The sequence below is a fragment of the Pelmatolapia mariae genome, linkage group LG10_11, assembly GCF_036321145.2.
Source record: "Pelmatolapia mariae isolate MD_Pm_ZW linkage group LG10_11, Pm_UMD_F_2, whole genome shotgun sequence".
Classification (NCBI taxonomy): domain Eukaryota; kingdom Metazoa; phylum Chordata; class Actinopteri; order Cichliformes; family Cichlidae; genus Pelmatolapia; species Pelmatolapia mariae.
In genome coordinates this window covers 57,626,368-57,645,066 of record NC_086236.1, presented here as the reverse complement: position 1 = coordinate 57,645,066, position 18,699 = coordinate 57,626,368, and the positions used below count along the sequence as shown (strand labels likewise).

The 18,699-nt window shown below is 41.4% G+C and overlaps 1 protein-coding gene across 2 annotated transcripts in view; it reads right to left on the bottom strand.

The window, feature by feature from the left end:
• Nucleotides 1–229: 229 nt before the first annotated feature.
• The window catches only part of efna3b (ephrin-A3b), a 71,077-nt gene continuing 52,607 nt past the window's right edge, over nt 230–18,699 (bottom strand). For both annotated transcript variants that reach the window (XM_063487713.1, XM_063487714.1), the window contains 4 exons: nt 14,289–14,581; nt 13,400–13,465; nt 12,329–12,406; nt 230–3,847 (listed from right to left, as the gene is read on the bottom strand). In XM_063487713.1, the coding sequence (XP_063343783.1) occupies nt 3,729–3,847; nt 12,329–12,406; nt 13,400–13,465; nt 14,289–14,581 (556 nt within the window). In that variant the 3' untranslated portion in view covers nt 230–3,728. The remainder of the gene's footprint in view (nt 3,848–12,328; nt 12,407–13,399; nt 13,466–14,288; nt 14,582–18,699) is intronic.

The window sequence follows — 18,699 nt, the reverse complement described above, 5'->3', positions numbered from 1 at the left end:
ACATCTGTGAGCTCCCAAACAACATTATCTACAGAGAACTGAGTATACCAGGTAAAACCTTTTTTCTGCAACCCCTCCATCTGTTGTCTTGGATTAGCTCCATGCTTATTTTGTTTTTTTAGATCCTCAAAGACTTAGAGAGCAGGGAGGGTGAGGGAGGAGATTAACAGGGGGAAGCAAATAAAGAGGCGAACACACGTCTTGTTAAAAGTAACATTTGTAAGCTTATTATTTTGTTATCATGATCATTGTTATAACCTCTGTTATGGTTCGTTCAGTTTACAGTTTATTTTCAAGTTCATTTAAAGTCATTCCAGTCGAAGGTAAACATGATTGTAATTGTTGTTTCCAACACTAGTAAATGCTTTTATTGTTTTGCCAGACAACAATCGGTCACATTTTCTCATTCATACGCACACATGGAAAGATCAGAAACAAAGAGTCTGTCGCTCACTCACTCACTCGCTCTCTCTCAATAATTTGCACACACGAACGCACCCATGAACACACATACATGTTTTCTCGCCCGCGTGTCTGAGTTCTTAAGTGCAACTTCTTGAAGAGTGATTTAACCTTTCAAACTCTTCAATCCTCCCACTCGACACCCGAACCCAAACCTTTCCTCCTTCACCCTCCCGCCATGAGCTATATGTACACCTGGGGCTGGACCACACATGGTCTTTTAATTGGTTGTTTATTTCCACAGGCACAATCTCTTGTCAGGGTGACATTTCATTAGACTTTCTTGCATTCTTTTCAGTTTTTCTTACTAGACATGTTGATCATTTTAACCCATTTAGGTCTCCAAAAAGGCCAAAATAGGTCAAAATTAGACCTTTAAAAAGGTTCAAAATATATCTCTGCCTCAGTGAAACATATGCTATCTATATACAATTAATAGCAAACAGACATAGTTTATTTTAAAAGGTTATCACTTTAGTACTTCCCTTCTATAAATCTGGGATTTCTTTAAGATAAAAGCACATGGCCAAAATGAAAACGAGAACAGATAAAACAGATAACAAATACCAACTTTCTGTCCACACTATAAAATCCTCAACTCAAAAATACTTGATCTTACAATTCCCATGATGCAACTCTGTAACTCCTCTCAGAAGTCATGTCTTGTACAAGCCTATATTTTTCAAATGTCATGGCCCTTACTGATTAAACAAGACATCTATTTAAAATTTCAAGGCTAAAGTTCAGCTTAGTTTACTTATCCGTTTAACTTTTCTAAAGGTTAAAGTTATCATAATTAGGCATGTTGACTGACAGGAAGCTGCAGCCAGTAGTTGTCTGTTAGGTCACTGAACTGTACCTCTTTCCTGTGCTTGCAGTGTTGGCAAAAGGCTAAAATAATGGCTTCAAAAGTGGACTTCACAAACCAATATGTGATGTCACTGTGGCTGTGCCCATCTTTTATTTACAGTCTATACCCCAGAGCCAGAGATTACATTAAAAAAGTTCTCACGAGCTCACTAATGCTCCTAATTATCTCCTAACTCATGTATATAGTCACCGGAGCGTCTTTTAAAGGAAATAAAGCGACGCACCAGTGTTGTTGTTAAAAACATAGTATGCAGCATAACTTTACCTTAAAGTTGAACAAGTTGAAGAGAATCACAGAGTGCAGCCCAGGTTTACATAAAGCTTAACCCAACCCAATTTTCAAACTTTTAAAACCCGTCTTCCCATCTCAACATAAGCAGTTATGTACCACAGCAAACTCAAGAAAACTGAAAATTAAAAAAAGAAAGGAAAGGAAAACAACCGCAAAGAAAACTGAGCTTCAAGTTTGTAAAAATGCTTACATCACATTTCACCTCGTCAGATTTCAATACATTAGAATTCCATTCTGTTCTGTTGTGACATTTACACGAGTACTTGAACGCCTCACATACCAGTGGGCGAGCTGCGTGGCGTCAGTCCTAATCGACAAACGGCCAGCTCACAGTCCATCGTCATCATCCTCTTTATTATCATTATAATCAACATCACCTTCATCATTGTTATCAGCTACTATGGTAAGCCATGCCCTACTAGAGTCCATCCATTGGCAGGGTAGGGTAACCATGGTGAATAAGGTGCTAGTTGCTATGGAAACGCTATTCTGAAGCAACCAACTGGTACATTTGTTTGAGTTTTGGACTGCTGTACCTCCTCACCAAAGCACTTGGTTTGTATGTATAACTTGCTGCTTTAGTCGTGTTTTGATTTTTTTAAATTTTATTTTGCATTTTCATACTTATAAGATGTACAGTATGTGGATGTATGTATTTTTTTAGGCTGTTAGTACCTTTTAAAATAGTCTCTCTCTCGCTCTCAAACACAGACAAACAGCACACTCGAGATGGTTTTGTTTTTTTCCCACTCGGGCACGCATAAAACACACTCAAACAGAAACGCAAAAATGTGGCAACTGACATATGGGCGTACAGAGAACAGGGTTGGTAGAGCAGGCCGCTAAACCAACATGGCTTGGACAGGACCTATTTATTGATGCTCGTGTGAGTGACTGCTCCTCCTCTCTCGTCCCCTCCTCTGGGCTCCTCTTCCTCTCTGAACAGCTTGCAGTCGCTTGTGAGGAGGGTAGTATTGCTGAGTGTATCCATGGCTGCTCGATGGCCATCGTGTGCTTCATTAACCTCGGAGCTGGCAGAGGACGAACTGAGTACTTCAAGGAAAAGACAGAAAAGTAGCACAGCAACTTCTAACGTCCACACACCCTTGCACTGTCTATCAATGCCACATATTCAGGTTCCTTTCCCCCTCTTCTATCTTTTCCTCAAAATGGTGAGTCGACATTTAAATGCTTTGTATTTTCCCATGACCCCTTTCTGTCCTTTTGCCTTCTGAGCGCTGATGGTGAACACAGAATGACACAGCATAGTGGAAATGGCAACTGAAACACTGGTGGTCTGGAGTCCCAGGGTGTGTCTGTGTATGAACTACCGGCTACTTTGACTACACGGGGCCAACATAGTTCATCAGCTGGCTCCATTTTTTTTTCCTCTGTGTGCTGGGAAACGCTCCCAGCATCAAGATAAACAACAACAAGAACAACAAAAAGGCAATTTCAGTTCAGTACCGCTGAAATCTATATGAATCAGTTCATTTCAGTTCTCTTTGTTGCAAGAAACTATGGCAACTAGACTTAAGGATTCTTACAGCCAATCAGATCCAAGGGAAAGTCTTCAAATAGGTTTCAGTTTGGTGGTTGGATTTCATCTTTTTATTAGGATTTTAGCTCCACCTCACCTGTGGAATAAATGCTTTGTGTGGTGTGCAGGATTCAACAAGCTCAGCATTTGGCCTGCTCATACACACACACACACACACACATTCACACACACGCACACAGAAACAGAAAAACACACACTCACAAACAGTCTACCCCCACCTGCACTTGTGGGCACAGGCTGACTTTAATGCCAGATATGGTTCAGTCTGTGTCACCAAGTGCCTGAAGGTGCCTGTACTCTGCCAAAACCACACTCCCTCAAACACACAACTGTACACACACAGACACACACATGCACGCACGCACACAAAGACACACGCACTCGCCCACACACACACACATCGTGATTCTTCCAAACTCTAATTTCAAAGTCTTGCTCCTCTTGCTTTCTGCTCTATTTGCCTCTCCTCTCCTATCCTCTCCTCAGATATTGTACACCTTCCCAAGGCTAGTTGGCATGGTGACGCTGATGGGATGGCCGTTGCTAGGAGATGCAGAGAGCGGCCAAAAAGAGCATCGTCACGGTGAGAAGAAGGCGATCCCTGGATGGGCTGCTTCCGCTGACGCTCTTCTCCAGCTTGGGAATAACAGGATTAAATTCAGCTTGAAAAATAAAAGAGAACGAGAAACTATTAGAACGCAACAACAACAGGAGAGAGACAGAGAGAGATCTTATTTATAATCATGTTAGATGAGAATTTTTCTGTACTTTTAATCCAAGGTTTTATTATTTGGTCATTCAGACGCCACCTTTAACATCGGCAGCACTCCTTACATTAGCCGCAAAATTTCTATGTCTGATCTTAGACCATGTTAAGGACAGTTTTTTCCAACTTTCCAATTTATCACCACTATAACCACATGCCACTTTATTAGGTACAAATGTTCAGCAATTTGTTTATGCAAATATCTAATCTAATAATAATATCTAATATCTAATCAGCCAATCACATGACAACAACTCAAATGCATTTAGGAACATTAGACATGGTCAAGTAGTATTACGTAGTTTCTTTGTACATTTTGGGTTCCTTAACATCAAATGAGCATCATTTAAACACCTTTATGACCACACTGTACATATCTTCTGATGGCTGCTTCCAACAGGATAATATGCCACGTCAGAGAGATCAAATCATCTCAAACTGGTTTAATGAACATGAAAATGAGTTTATTGTACTCAAAGGACCCCAAAATCACAATCTCAATTCCATCTCAATACAGTAGAGCACCTTTGAGATGTGGTGGAACAGGAGATTCACATCATGAAAATATGTCAGTGCCTTGTTAAATAGATGCTCTCTAGGCAAAAGAGGTTCAACCCAGTAATACCAAGTGGCTGGAGTACACAATAATACACTAAAATAACAGATAATATAAAATATTAGCAAGAGCCTCTACTAAATGAGACTTCAGCTAAACTTCAGGGTACAAAATTTAGGCACTTTTTTTTCTCAGGCGACGTGGCTGGGATGGATTATTCTGTATGGCAAAGTATCACAGTGTACAGTACCCAAACACACTGAGCCTTTCAGGATTTCTGTTGGTGTGTTTTTAGTTTTAAACAAGCATTGTTATTTCAGCTACCTACTATCTCTTGTTACCTGGCCTCTGTACCAGGACTACAGTTGGCTTCAAATGGACCGCTTTGTTTTACAGTACACTCCACTGACACAAAACAGTCACATTTCCTAAAGAAATATCTTGGTTTTTGAAACAAGAATACCATGCTTACGCAATCCACAAAGCTAAGCATAAGTCTGCATCATGTTTGAATTCAGTTGTTCAAAGTCTGGCTCTTTGTCTCAGACGGCATGTTGCCAATCCCTGACTTAGATCATCTGACCAGATGCTCCAGGTGGCTTCAAGTCCAAGTTACAAACAAAGAGGTATTGTACTTTTTCAGCTGGCACCTCTAAGCTTCGGAACAGACTACCCGTTCATATCAGATCTGTCCTACATTTTTCCCCTCTAAATCCTCGCTTAAGACCTACCTGTCTGACAGAATTGAGACCCGTATGTAATTGGGTAGGCAATGTAATAAAGCGATTACTGTTTAGATTATCTATTGCCCAGTTGTCTTTTTTCCCTGTGTTTTGCTGGCATAGTTGTACAACACTTTTTTGCTGCTTTGAAGTGTTCTCTATAAATAAAACTCGGCTCATCCTTCAGTGGAACATTTAAAAGAGTTTATCTGGCTTCCTACATGTGCTATAATCTGGTTTCACAGCACAACTTTTTCTAAAATGTGACAAAAAAAAATGATGACAGCCTGAGAGAACAAAAGGCAGCTTTCAGTCTTACTCCCACTGAAATATGGTCAGTCTGCACTAAAAACAACACAAAGACTGCAGCTGTTACCAGACAGCATTCATTGTTCTAATAAGGTGACACATTGCCCATCATACCTCAGACATAAACCTACTGTATGTACTGTAATCGCCCCAATACCCCTGCACTTACACCTGGAAACAGGCTAAAAATAGGTTTCTTGAGGGCTACACACCAAACTTTGATGTCTAGTCAAAGTGAGAAACACATGACCCAGCAGACAGTTTGCTACAAGCCTGCACCTATGAGACACACGCAGGGGCAGACACTCCCTCTGTAGTCATTTGATTAATAAGACTGGAGACCAGACAGGAGCACAATTTTCTGTCTGTACAGAAGGTCCCTGATGCTGATTAGCAACTATTGTGTTTACGGTCTGATGGCATTGAAATAAAGCAGGGCTGCTCTCAGTGTTTCCACTCGTCGCTGTATCTATCTCCAGAATATTTCCAGCTGCTCCGTGGGTCAGACAGGAGAGTAATGACTCTCTGACACCTGGTTTTAGAGATGGGCTTCTCTGGTATGCTTTGCCAGCCAGTCTAATGAGGTCCATGCAGCAGCGGAGCTCAGGTTAAATGCTTTGACCGTGGTGTAACTGAGTATGCAGCTGAGGGGTCAGGACACTGTGTGGCTTCAAACTGTTGTTTTGGTGCTGACTGACAGAGGAATGTGGTTTTGTAGACACCAACAGCAGACGGCAGAGCATCTCGTACAACTGGTTCCAAAGTGTGGCTCTGCTAATCGCCCCATTACACAGAGACATACAGACACTCATAGTCTGCCGCTGCTGTTAATAAACGTATAATTATTGGCGTACAACTTGTTTGTGCAGAGGTCATGTGAGGTGCATTGTGACCTTCTGACATGCTGGGCTGAGCTAAACATACAAACGTCTGCATGTACATATTACAGTGCACAAAAAGCAAGTAGCATCTACCTAATAATTAAGAAGCTCAGACAGCTGTAAGTGTCTATAAATCTGGAAGTCACGAAATACAGTGTTGTGCAAAAGTCTTGAGCCACCCATCATATTTCCTGGGAAACTTGCCAAGAAATTTTTGAAACATGTGTAAACATAAATGGAAATATAGCATATAAGGCAATAACAAAGTTTTTACAGTTCTAATGAGCTTGAAAAGCACCACCTTTATACTTCTACACAGCCTGAATTCTCTGAGACAAGCTTTCCTGTCATTTCTTCAGGAATAGTTTTCCAGGATTCTTGAAGGACAATCAAAACTCTTCCTTGGATGTTGGCTGCCTTTTCTTCTGTTCTCTGTCAAGATGATCCCACGCTGCTTCAATAATGTTGAGGGCCAGGCTCTGGTGAGGCCGATCCATGATTGATGGTGTTCCACTGTGTGTTTTTCTATTTAGGTGTGTGTTTGCAGCACAGGCAGTGTGTTTGGGATCATTCTCATGCCAATCAGATGCTTTGCAGATGGTATTTAATTTAAATCAAATCAGAATCAGAAATTTCTCATTTGGATTCATCACTCCATCAGACCTGTTGCTACTGATTTTCAGTCCCATTCTTGTATAATTTGGCCTTTTCTCCCCGTTTCCCTTCCATAAGCTTCTTTAAGAGTGGCTTCATTACAGCCACTCTTCCACTGAGACCATTTCTGATGAAGCTTCAATACAGTAGATGGAACAGTTGAATATCTAGATGCATCTTTCCTGTGTCAGGTCTTTGCATGATTTCCGGATGCTGGTGTAGATACTATTTTAGAGCTGTCACTTGTTTGTCCCCACTTGTCCAGTTTCCTCAGTTTTTTAAAAGAAAGCACTACAAACCAGGAAGAGATATTTTATTCTGTCAAACTATATTATCTTTGACATTTTTCATAGACTCAGATAAAGAAATGAAAGGAAATTGTGTGTTTTTGTTACAGGCTGCTAATAATAAAGTGCCTAAAGATGTGCCAAGATGCAATACTGGTTCATCCCTTGAGTTAAATAAATAAATTGAGTTTTATGCTTGAATGATTAATAGCTCAGTGATAAAGGACTTAACAAAAAAATCCTCTGACATTTCCTTCAGACAGAAAGACTGCACTGAAAATTAGTGAAAAATCAGCCAATGCCCAAAGAAAAACTTTGAAAGACTTTCAGGAAGCCTGGAGAACTACTCCTCACGACCGCTTTTTAAAAACTGCAAGAAAGTCTCCTTGGAAGCCAAATATAGAGTTGATCGTCAGCTTTAGGAGACATGAAGAGGAACCTGCTCCGCTTTACATAAGTGGAAACATTGTGGAGAGAGTGCCCAGCTTTAAATTCCTCGGCACACTCATCTCACACGGACTCTAAACACAACCTCTCGCGTGAAGAAGACACAGAAGCCATTTGACTTCTTAGAAACACTGCAAAGAGCAAACCTGCCCAAACAGCTGCCTGTGTCCTTCTACCACAGCTCGGTGGAGTATACTTAGCCTGGCATCTTGGTGTGGTATGCCAGCTGCACTGAGGCTGACAAGAAAGCTGTTCAGAGAGTCATTAAATCAACATAGAGGACAACCAGCCACCTTCACTCGAGCAGGTCTACAGACAATCAAGGTCCACCCGGCAATCTATCTATCTGTAGCACTCAGAGACATGCTTCAAATTTCACTGTATTCCCATATAATCAAAAATAAAGGCATTCTATTCTAAAATATAAGAAAATAAGAGTAGCTCAAGATTTTTGCACAGTACTGTATCTTAGACTGGATTACGTCTGTCTAATCTGTGTTTGTGAAGGAGTGTGTGCGCTAAATCCTCTTTTATACACATTTTATACTACATTATGTTACTGTGGGAGTATAAATCTGACCTTATTCTGCATTTTATGAATACTGAGTAATTTAAAAAGAACTTTTACAGCATTATGCAATTCAGTAGAAACGTCCTGGCATAAATAATTTAAGAGTGACTTTGTTGACACTGAGAGATGCGTTGATGTGGCAGTCTTCTCAGAGCTTATAATTTGTGGCGCTCTTGCATCAGAAAGCCCTCATTAAAGGGGCACTGCAGTGATTTAGTACTGCATTTTTACATAGTACTGAGGCTTCAGAGACACAGGTTAGAAAAAAACAAAAAAACAAAAAACTGTGACCGAGACTGTTACAAGAGCGCTTTTCATCAGATCCCGCCTGACTGGTTCATACACACGTCTTTCAACATAGTCTTTATTTAACAAACATCTCGCAGAGCCTCCGAAGACAATAGTCAACTGTCTGTAAAAGCCGCGCAGCTCTCGCCGCGACTAGTAAATAGAGCTTGACATGCTAAATCAGAAGCAGGTCACTGAAAAATAAAGAGCGAACGTTAGCTAAACAAACACTGGCTGTCCAAACAAACACCACAAACAAACAGCTGTTAGACTGCTGAAGAAATTCAAAAGAAACTGACAGCAGACCGCATGCATGTATGCAAATAATTACACTTTCCAGGAGTTTAACAGCAAGTAAACAGAATCATTAGCTGTGACATTTGGAAGGGATAAATGGTAAGCTCGAGTTATTCATGTTATTAGGCAAATAATAAATAAAACACATTTTAAATATTTACTTATTTGTTACATTTTGCTCCAGAATGCACTCGACCATCTCGCTTTTGTTTTTCTCGTGCAATCTTATCGTTGTAAACCAAATATTTAAGGCGTGTTTAGAGGTTAGAATTGCATTATTCAGCTCTCATACACCACAAAAATGCACAAATCGGTTTGCACGTTACAGCAGACGTGTAAGCTTGCCAAGTAGAGATCGTTTAAACTGGTTGAGTTCAAACTGTCTCACAACTCTTTCTACAAATTGACCTAAAAAACGGTGGCAGGTATTTTCACACCTCCTAAGTCCAGCTAAAACAGTTGTTTTTCACTTTTGGGGCAGTGCGATAGGAGAGGTGTGATCACTCACGTACAGATAGCTTAGATTTTTTTTTTTTTTAGAAAAAGGTCCTCACAACAATCCGAAATAAGTTTAGTTGTGATGAGCACGGGCTCTTGACCTCGATGCAACTACCGGGTGACCTGGAGTTTGAGCTCCTGTAGCCAGGTGTGCTGTAATGCAGCAGGGCTCACAAACTGCAGTCCTGAACACCTGACTTTCCTCTCACCTCTGTTTTGCCAGCTACATCTTAACACCCAGTGGGCTGAAATTTCACACATCCCTTGCAGTGGCACATCATGATTACCTGGATTCTCTTTCCTTAAAAAAGAAACCAAAGCATAGGGAAAATTTACAAAATTGCAAACTACAGGTATGAAAATGTTGATCTGTAACTGTTTGTGCTGTCTTCTGCTGCCGACATCCAGCCTTATTCTGCTGGCAAGTACCTTAAACACACTGTGCTCATAGGAATAGTAATTGCTACAACAAGCCCCATTAACAAGAACACGCTACAGATTTTTCTACTAATGGCCAGAGCTGATCATCGGATGCAGTAATCTGAGCCAACAGGGTGGGAAAATGAGCGTCCTCCCACTGAAAGCTTTCAGTAATCGCACGGTTGCACGGGGAGCAGCTAGCGCCATTCCATCTGCGTTGTAAATGAGATCTAAATGAAATCTAATGCTAGTGGCCGTATTCAGGAGGGAACCACATTGATTGAAAGGGGAAGGTGCCCAGGAAATAAACTGCTAGGAGAGAAGGGGGGAGAAAGACACGGGTGGGTTCCAATACGCAACACTTGAGTTATTTCAACATTTCTACACACAATTATCAGGCAGATTTGAACTGCGCAGTCTGTGTGAAACTTCAGTAACAGTAATTAAAACTACGATGTGAGGACGTCTAATCGGCAGCCAGGAGGACTGAGAGTGAAGGAGGAGAACGGGAAACTGTACCACTTCTTTGTGTTCAGTTCGTTTCGCAACTCCCTGCTGATCTTCTCACTTCCTCTCACACCACTTGGGTTATCGTATTAATTTAATTGGCAACACAGCACTACAGGTGAAAAAGACCCATAGGAGCTGGGGTAATTTCTCTTCAGCTATTGTGTTAGCCGCTCGCTATCAACAGTACAGCTAGAGTACCATGTCCTCGAGCTGTCTCTATCAGTTTAACACATTAAATGTAGATATTCTTCTGTTGAAATGGTCTTTAATGTCCTTTACCTTCGCATAAAAAATCTGTACATGTGTAGCGAACAGATTTTATTTTGCAGTGATCATGTTTTGCATTTACTGTATTAGAAAAGAAAGCAAGGAAGGAACAAGTACTGAGGAAATGTGATAAGAATATATCGTACATATTGTAATATATTGTTGCTCAGTAGCAAATGGGAATTTTTAGCTCTAAAAATTGTTTTGGCATAAAAAATATTTAAAACTTTTTTTTAATATCACTGTGATAGTGTTAATGAATACCATAAAACCTAAGATAAATATCGCTTCGGGGGGGGAAAAGTATTAAACGTGGGAAAAACTCAATTTCACACATCAAAAGGTGAATAAACTGAGTTTAGGTGGCTTTCCCCTCGACTGCATTGCTACTTGTGCTCTCGGAGGAAAAACGGAAGATGGGAATTAAAAGGCAGAGGCATGAGGAGGGCATAGAGAAAGGAGATGGAGTGAGAGTGAAATAAGATGAAAGAATGATGAGAGGAAAAAGAAGCGAGGGAGCGGTATCTCAGAGAAACTCGCATGACCTGCAGCTATTTGCCGCAGCCAGTCATGAGTTTTCTTACGACAATTATTAGAACAAACTGATTTACACGCGTGCGCGCATGCGAGCGTGCGCACACACAGACACTCAGGCACACGGGGAGATTAACAACAACACAACGCCATATTTTACAAGATACCTTGGAGGAGAGCGTGTGATAGCTAGACAGGATTATGATTGATACCAGCATGCCTGGTTGTGTAACGGCTGCTGGATAGGTAGGCCAAGCTACCTGCATGTTGTTACTGTGTTGCTATGCTGTTGCCACAACACTAAAAATCAACAATATGAACAGGTGATCCCAAAGTCTGTCATTTTTTGATTTACTCCTCCGCTTCTCCCTTAAATCGCTGCCAACAGATTTCACATTATACACACGATCCCTTTTTAATCATGTAACTCCAAATGGAAGCAAAACAAAGACAAACAGGAAGCACTTCCAAACGGGCAGGGATTATCTGAATACGGGATATCTAAAGAGGCCCCGCTTTTCTGAATGAATTTTTATACTTTTTGTTGTAAATTTTCAAGAAACTCTGTGTTCTCTGCTCATCTGGGTGAAAACGGCATGAAATGTGTGAAATGAATATTCATGTCGTTGTTTAGCAGGATCAGCAGCTTGCCAAGCCAGCTGGCGCTGTGAAGTTAACTGCGCTGAATATCATTTCACTTGGTTAGCCACTTTTGATGCTGCACAGTCGCACTGCCATCTATATCAATATCATTGGTCAGCCAGCTGACGCGTTCAAAGAATAATGCTGATGATCTTCTACCGTATGCTTTTTTTTTAAAATTGCAAGCAAATCCACTGCAAGTGTGTCGTTTCCATGTTTGCAATAATCCGCTGCTGAAAATACAGCGAGCAGCATTAATAGGACGTTGCTATTCCATATTTTCAGTTACTTAATATTTCAGACTAATACATTGTTTATGAATTTATGAACTCTGCTTTAACTTCAATGAGACACTTTGTAAAAGGCAAATAATCTGATTTCCTTGATTTGGTACTAAAGTGATCAAAATCAGAGTCTATTGCTGTTTTTGTGAATCGAGCTGCAACAGACAGATGTGTCTTACACTTACTGAACTTCCTGTGTGTATTACTCACCAAGCTCATCAATTTTTAGGCCTGGTCTAAGCGTGTAGACTCCATCTGTAGGCCCTGGCTCATCGTCCACATCAGAAGCTGTGTGTGAGAGAGAGAGTGAAAAGTAATTGAGCTGGGTAGAGAAAAAAAAGGGAGCAGGGGTTAAACTATTGCTCCAACCAAGAGGACTTTAATTACTTCCAACATGACATCCAATAGAGTGGCATGACAAGGGTGCAGGGTTGAAAAACCCCACAGCACGCCGACTGACAAGCCACAATATCACAAGAAGCCCTGACAAAAAGATAGAGAGAGCGAGACGGGGAAAAGAGGGAATGTGAGGAGAGGCAGATCAAACTGAAGAGAGTCAGTGTGTGAAAAGGGTTGGAGAGTGATGGAGTTGTGGGGGTGAAAGAGGGAGGAGAGGTTAATACTACAAAGGACCGGACAGGCCAGGGATCAAAGTCTGTGTGTGTACGTGTGTGTGTGTGTGTGTGTGTGTGTGTGTGTGTGTGTGTGTGTGTGTGTGTGTGTGTGTGCGTGCGTGTGTGTGTGAAAGTGAGTGAGAGCGGGTCGAGAGATTGAAGGGTGGCAGGAGAGCGAGAGAGGATAACACTACATATACATAGCCACCCACTGACCGCACACGGCAATAAATGGATTCTGACAGGGAGAGAGGGAGGAGGGGTGGAAGAGAGAGGGAGAGGAGTGGAGAGGAAGCAGGAGGGGGTTGAGGGCCTTCAAAGCTGAAGCTGCTCCTTTTTTTTTTTGCTGCTGTAAAGAGAGGGAGAGAGAGAAAGTGAAAGAAGAGTGAGACGGGGAAGAAGAGAAAAAAGAGGAGCTGGGACGTGGGGGGCTATGCTGTGAGTGAAAATGCTGCAGGAGACTCAGCAGCAGTATTAATAGCTCTGCCTGTTTTAGGCTGTATTTAGATTGTGTGAGCATCTGTATGCAGAGAGTGTGTGAGTTCATTGGGAGCCTGGTGCTTTCCAGATGGGCAGAGTGGCCAGATGGGTCCAGGTAAAGCCGGCGAACAAGTCCAAGCATTATAGGTCAAACATCATCCACCCAAACACAAAGCAGGAGACTTACCCGTGGAGCAGCAGACGTACACTCGTAGTCTCAGACAGGCGCGTCCGTGGTGATGAGTGGGCGTGGCTGCACAACAAAATAATACACAATAAATTAACTACCATGCCGTGTGCACTTTTGTTACAGAGATTGTACTTAAATATAGCCAGAATTAACCCTTTGGATCACTATTAGCATGCATTTGTTAAACAGAAAAACAATCAGCCAGATGTTATGTTACTACTACTTGACTAATCAATCAGCTGGCAATCAGCTACACAAAACAATGACCCGAGAAGGTGGGTTGAATGTTTTATTGCAAGCGACTCACTGGGTAAAAACGGTGTATAGTTTAGTGTTGGGTTTTTCATGTGAAGCAGTGAGAGCAGTGGTCTGAAAATGTTAGGATGGCACATGATTCTTGTAGAATTTGCTCACCTACCTACCAGAATCCTACGTTAATATTATCAAACCCACAGTACACACAAATATGTACAGGAGTAAATGAGTACTGCACCGATTATACAGTCAGTGCCTCGTAATATCTGTTTTTGCACTGTTTTATGACAGGCTAAAAGTTCATTATTTATACAGTGGCTTGTTGGCACAAGGTGCTGCAAGTTAATTTGATTAGCAATCAACAAAATGGATGAGCCTGCACGGCTGCAGGGCGATATGATTAAATGTGAGGCTGCAATTTGTCATCCCCAAATTACTCGAGGACATGACTTGGATAATCGAGCCGAATATTCAAAGATAAAAGTAATATGTGTAATATTATAACGAGCAGTTTTTTTTTAACCTGCTGCTCTGACCTCATTAACTTAGTTCTTTAATATTTATATTTAGACATTTACGACATTAGTGAAATTTATTTTATAAGATATCCAGCAGGTTTGATTCCACTCACAGATGTAGTAATACTCCTGGCCGACGTGGAACTCGTAGCCCAGCGAGAAGGCGCTGTAGCGCTGGAACTTCTCGGAGAACTTGATGGGCGCGTGGGGGGCGTGAGGCCGGTTACACTCCCACCGCTTGAAGCCCATCTGGGGATCACAGCTCCTGTAACCGCGATAGCTGACCATGTAGAGGACGTACTGCTCTCCGGTGCCCACCATGCGCTGGCTGTCGTTGTAATGAGGGCAGTAGATGTCCAGGTAGTCGTTGACGTTCACCTGCATTGTGTAGCCCTCCCTACGCAGACTGGACAAGCAGAGAAGCAGCAGAGATTAGAATATAAAACACTCAAAACAGCTATATATAAATATTACTTGATTTTTTTTAATGCAAGCGGTATTTATCATTTAAAAAGTGTTTTCTTTCTTTGATATATATACAGCATTTATCACAAATCACACAGTAAAGGCCGCATCGGGCCAATTTGAGGTTTATCGTCTTGCCAAAAGCCACTTGGAAAGGTGCATGCATGAAAAGTTGTATTATTTATCTAAATTCTGGCACTTTCTGTCATCATTTACATCATTTTTTTGAAATCAGTGCCATTGCAAAGCTGAACAGAGGTGTTGATGAACACACATTTTACACTCTTTATATTATGAGTGCTAATTTTTGAGTATGTTCGTACACAGATGACACACACAAACATAAACATGCTTTCGGTATTTCCTCAACACTCAGTGTCACATACATCACTGCACAGCAGCAGCAGCGATGTAACATCTCAGATCACTGCACGGGATTTTGTCTTTCGGATGCTTTCTGCTTGAACAATCACCGGGCGTCACACAAATCTTTGTTTCAGAGGTATCGAGTTATTAATAACAGTAAGCGGGTGTGTGCTTAAGGGGGCGAGGGTGTGTATTCGTGGCTGCGGGGCTGCTGCATGCAAAGAATGCGGAGCTGGCTCTTCAGAATGGACTCAAGGCCCCAGGGCCACAGCTCCTTCTCCTGGTGTCAGCGCAGCGTTGTCCCCTAACCCCACTGCTCGTACATCAACCTGAGCGCAACGTTGCACTCACGTCAGCCGTCAACGTCCCGGCAACATTTCTTCCCCCCCAAAGCTCATATATCAGCGTCAACCCTAAAAAAGATTCGGCTTGACAGGAAGATAAGGTCTGATTCTGTGTCTGGGAGCTTGTGTGTGCGCCTATGTGTGTGTGTAGTTTCTGTGACAAAGTGAAATAGGTTCTTTCCTGACATCCAAAAGCCCCTTTTTTTCTCCCCATCACAGACACGGGCCCATGTCTGTGAGACTGAGACAGGCTGCAGTTGTAAATCATGCACACACCGATGAGCATGTGCGTACACACATCCGCTCTCGTTCACTCAGACGCTCTAGTGGTGACACCATAAAATCACAAGGGGGCAGCAGTGTGTCATCCTCAGCCCGACTCTGCCTCGCTCCCACTTTGCCAGTTCTAGGTCATGTCTCCAGGGAGATTATTATTCAATTATTAAATGAAGATCGAAACACTGTTCTCAATGTCTCCTTCTCTCCATCACTTCTTACTGCTCTCTTTAAATCCATCCTGAATTTCTTTTTTCCTCTGAGCCCTTCATTTTTCTCTCATCTCGTTCTTTCAGAGTAACCTAAGACTAATTGTTCGACATTCATCCTTTACTCCCTTTGCCTCGTCTCCTATCCACCCCTCTCACTTTCACTCATTACATCACTTAATAGCCTGCAGAGGAGATTTACTTTTTCTGGTATTAGTGGTAGAAAAATGCAGAAAATGCTTTAAGGGAACTATATTTATAGTGAATGCAAAAGAGAGAGACATGGAGAGCAAGCGAGAAAAGACTCGAGTGAGCGATGAGTTTGGTTCCACTAGGGAGGTGTGAATGCAAATTGAGTAGAAGAGGAGTGAAAGCCAGAATAGAGCAGACAAAAAAAAGAAAAAAAAAGAAAAAAAAAGAAGCAATTGGCGAGTTTTATGATACCAAAGAAAAGCAAGTTTTGAAAGATGAAGGGATAATGGCAGAAAAGAAAGTGAGAGAAAATGAGGGGGAGGGCATCTCAGGGCATCTTGAATAATCTGAAAGCAAATCACTCCTCCAAGATAAAAGATGCCACAGGATTCCCACTGTGTATGTCCTGGTTTGGTTTGTAGTAGGTGCGAATGAGCATTTCTCCGAGCGTACAGCGCTGCGATTTGCCAGCCATTTATTTGATATCTTGACATCTTTAGGAGCCATGTCTCTGACACGCACACATGTACGCACATAAAATCCAACATAAGTGACTTAACGGCAAAACCAATCTTATATAAAAGTGGCATCAGATCATATAATACTCCTTTGTTTCACGCCGTGGATAATCGGAAAATCAGACCAATTTCAGAGTGAGATTAAAGAGCAGATAGAGCGTTGAGGGGGCTTGCATGATATATCATGTCTGCAGTCTTATTCATATATCACAATAATTATACCGCTTTTGCATAAGCAGAAAGACTGATTGCATTAAACAAAAATGATCCAAATTTCGAACTATACACAAGGATTCTTTTTTTATTACTCGATTAATGACCAATTACGTGACACAGAAGACACGAAAAGCTGAAAAAAAAAAAGCAAAAACCATGCGCAATAAATTCATTGTGGCACTGAACAATTTTAACAACACAATGTAAACTTCAAGAACAATCAGATTTCATTATATGTTGCTCATATAATAAAAAATACAGTGTGTTTAAATATTCGCTTTAAATGTAGTTATTATTATGTGAACTGAGACTCTCCCATCAGAAGAATGACCCCGATGAATTCGACAAGTTGAGATAAATTTTAATCAGAAAATATGCAGGTGATAAAAATGAGCTAATAAAGCATGTTTTGGTTTTACTCGAGTGCGTTATACAGTAAGGCATTTTTACATTTTAGTCGATGCATATCTCAGTAAATATAGAAACGTTTCAGTATAAAGCAGTTCAGTTTAACTACGGCTCAAAAGATGTGCAATAATGTGGCCAACAAATAAACAAAAAGCTTTTAAGCTATAATTTACTGCATGGGTGCGACACTGCATTAGAATCCTGGGTCAGCATTTCCAGTATATGCAAGACGCTGTTAACATGCTTTGCTCACTATATTTTTAACCATAATGGTACACACTAATGTACTCATGTTTTAGAGAAATGTGTTAATTCTTCTATAAAACACTTTTTCTATGCATTTTTATTTTTACAAATAAAAAGTCGACTCACAGTTACTGAAATATTGACGACTATCATTCATGTACAGAAACATCCTTTTGAGCAAAGAAGCTGCGACAGTCACGTACCAGCCATATCGTTCCTGCCGTCTGCTTCGAGTCCAAAGAAAATGCAATAAATATTTTAATTTTAAAAACGGATTTCCCTTAGAGTCGTGAGCGAAAGTCGCTCTGGCTGAGAAGACTCTATCACAAAATGTTCAGCCTCATTTTGGAATTTTCTTTTATTCCCCTCTATGATACCGGAGTTTATTAGATCGTAACTCTTCCTGAAATTCCAAACAAAGAGAGACGCAGCGATACAGCCCAGCAGGTTATGAAAAGTCAGAACGTGCTGCTTGCAGATGCTGCCTCCTGATGCCTCAGTTTCCTTTTGTGTTGAGGCACCACTAATTTCCTCTCTTACAAGTGATACCTGGCTAGGTGACGCTGATAACAGCCGGAGACCTGATGGGACATTTCATCGGCCTGAGCAAAGGTTTCCAAGAGCAAAAGATCACTTGTATACAGATCCGCCAAAGAGATGGAGCGATGGAAAGATGGAGAGAAAGATGAGAGGATTTATAGGATGAGACGAGGGGTAGCTGGGGTTAAAAACAGCAGACTCTAGCAACCAGAGAGCCAAGGGTGATAGCTGGAGGGAGTGAGAGCGAGCAACAGCTAAGAGCAAGATCAAAGTGGGCCTGGATCAATGTCACTACTGTAAAATCACATCAGAGAGTGTGAGGGAGATACAGAGAGAGAGAGAGAGAGTATGTTGCCTGTATAAATCAGTCATAGGCAACATAATGCCACAGAGTTACCCTCTATCTACTTATTATCTGTGTGGCCTGTTGGAGCATCATATATCAATAAAGCACTTGACAGTAAGCGCCATCGTTACTTTTTGTAACAAGAGCTAGTGGGACTGGCTTACTCTGCTCTTCTGTTGGTTACATGGAAGATTTTGTGGACAGCGGAGGACAATAAGGATAGGTAGAAGCTCAAATATTTAAGTCAGTGAGAGGATCTCCCCCTTAGGACCATGTTTTTTGTCAGAACAGCACATTGGTCAATATGCTGCATAGTGTAGGCACATCTATGTGATTCCCATAACGTGGGATATGTGTCCAGGTATAGTTCCACTATTTCACTGTACCAGCAGTCTTTG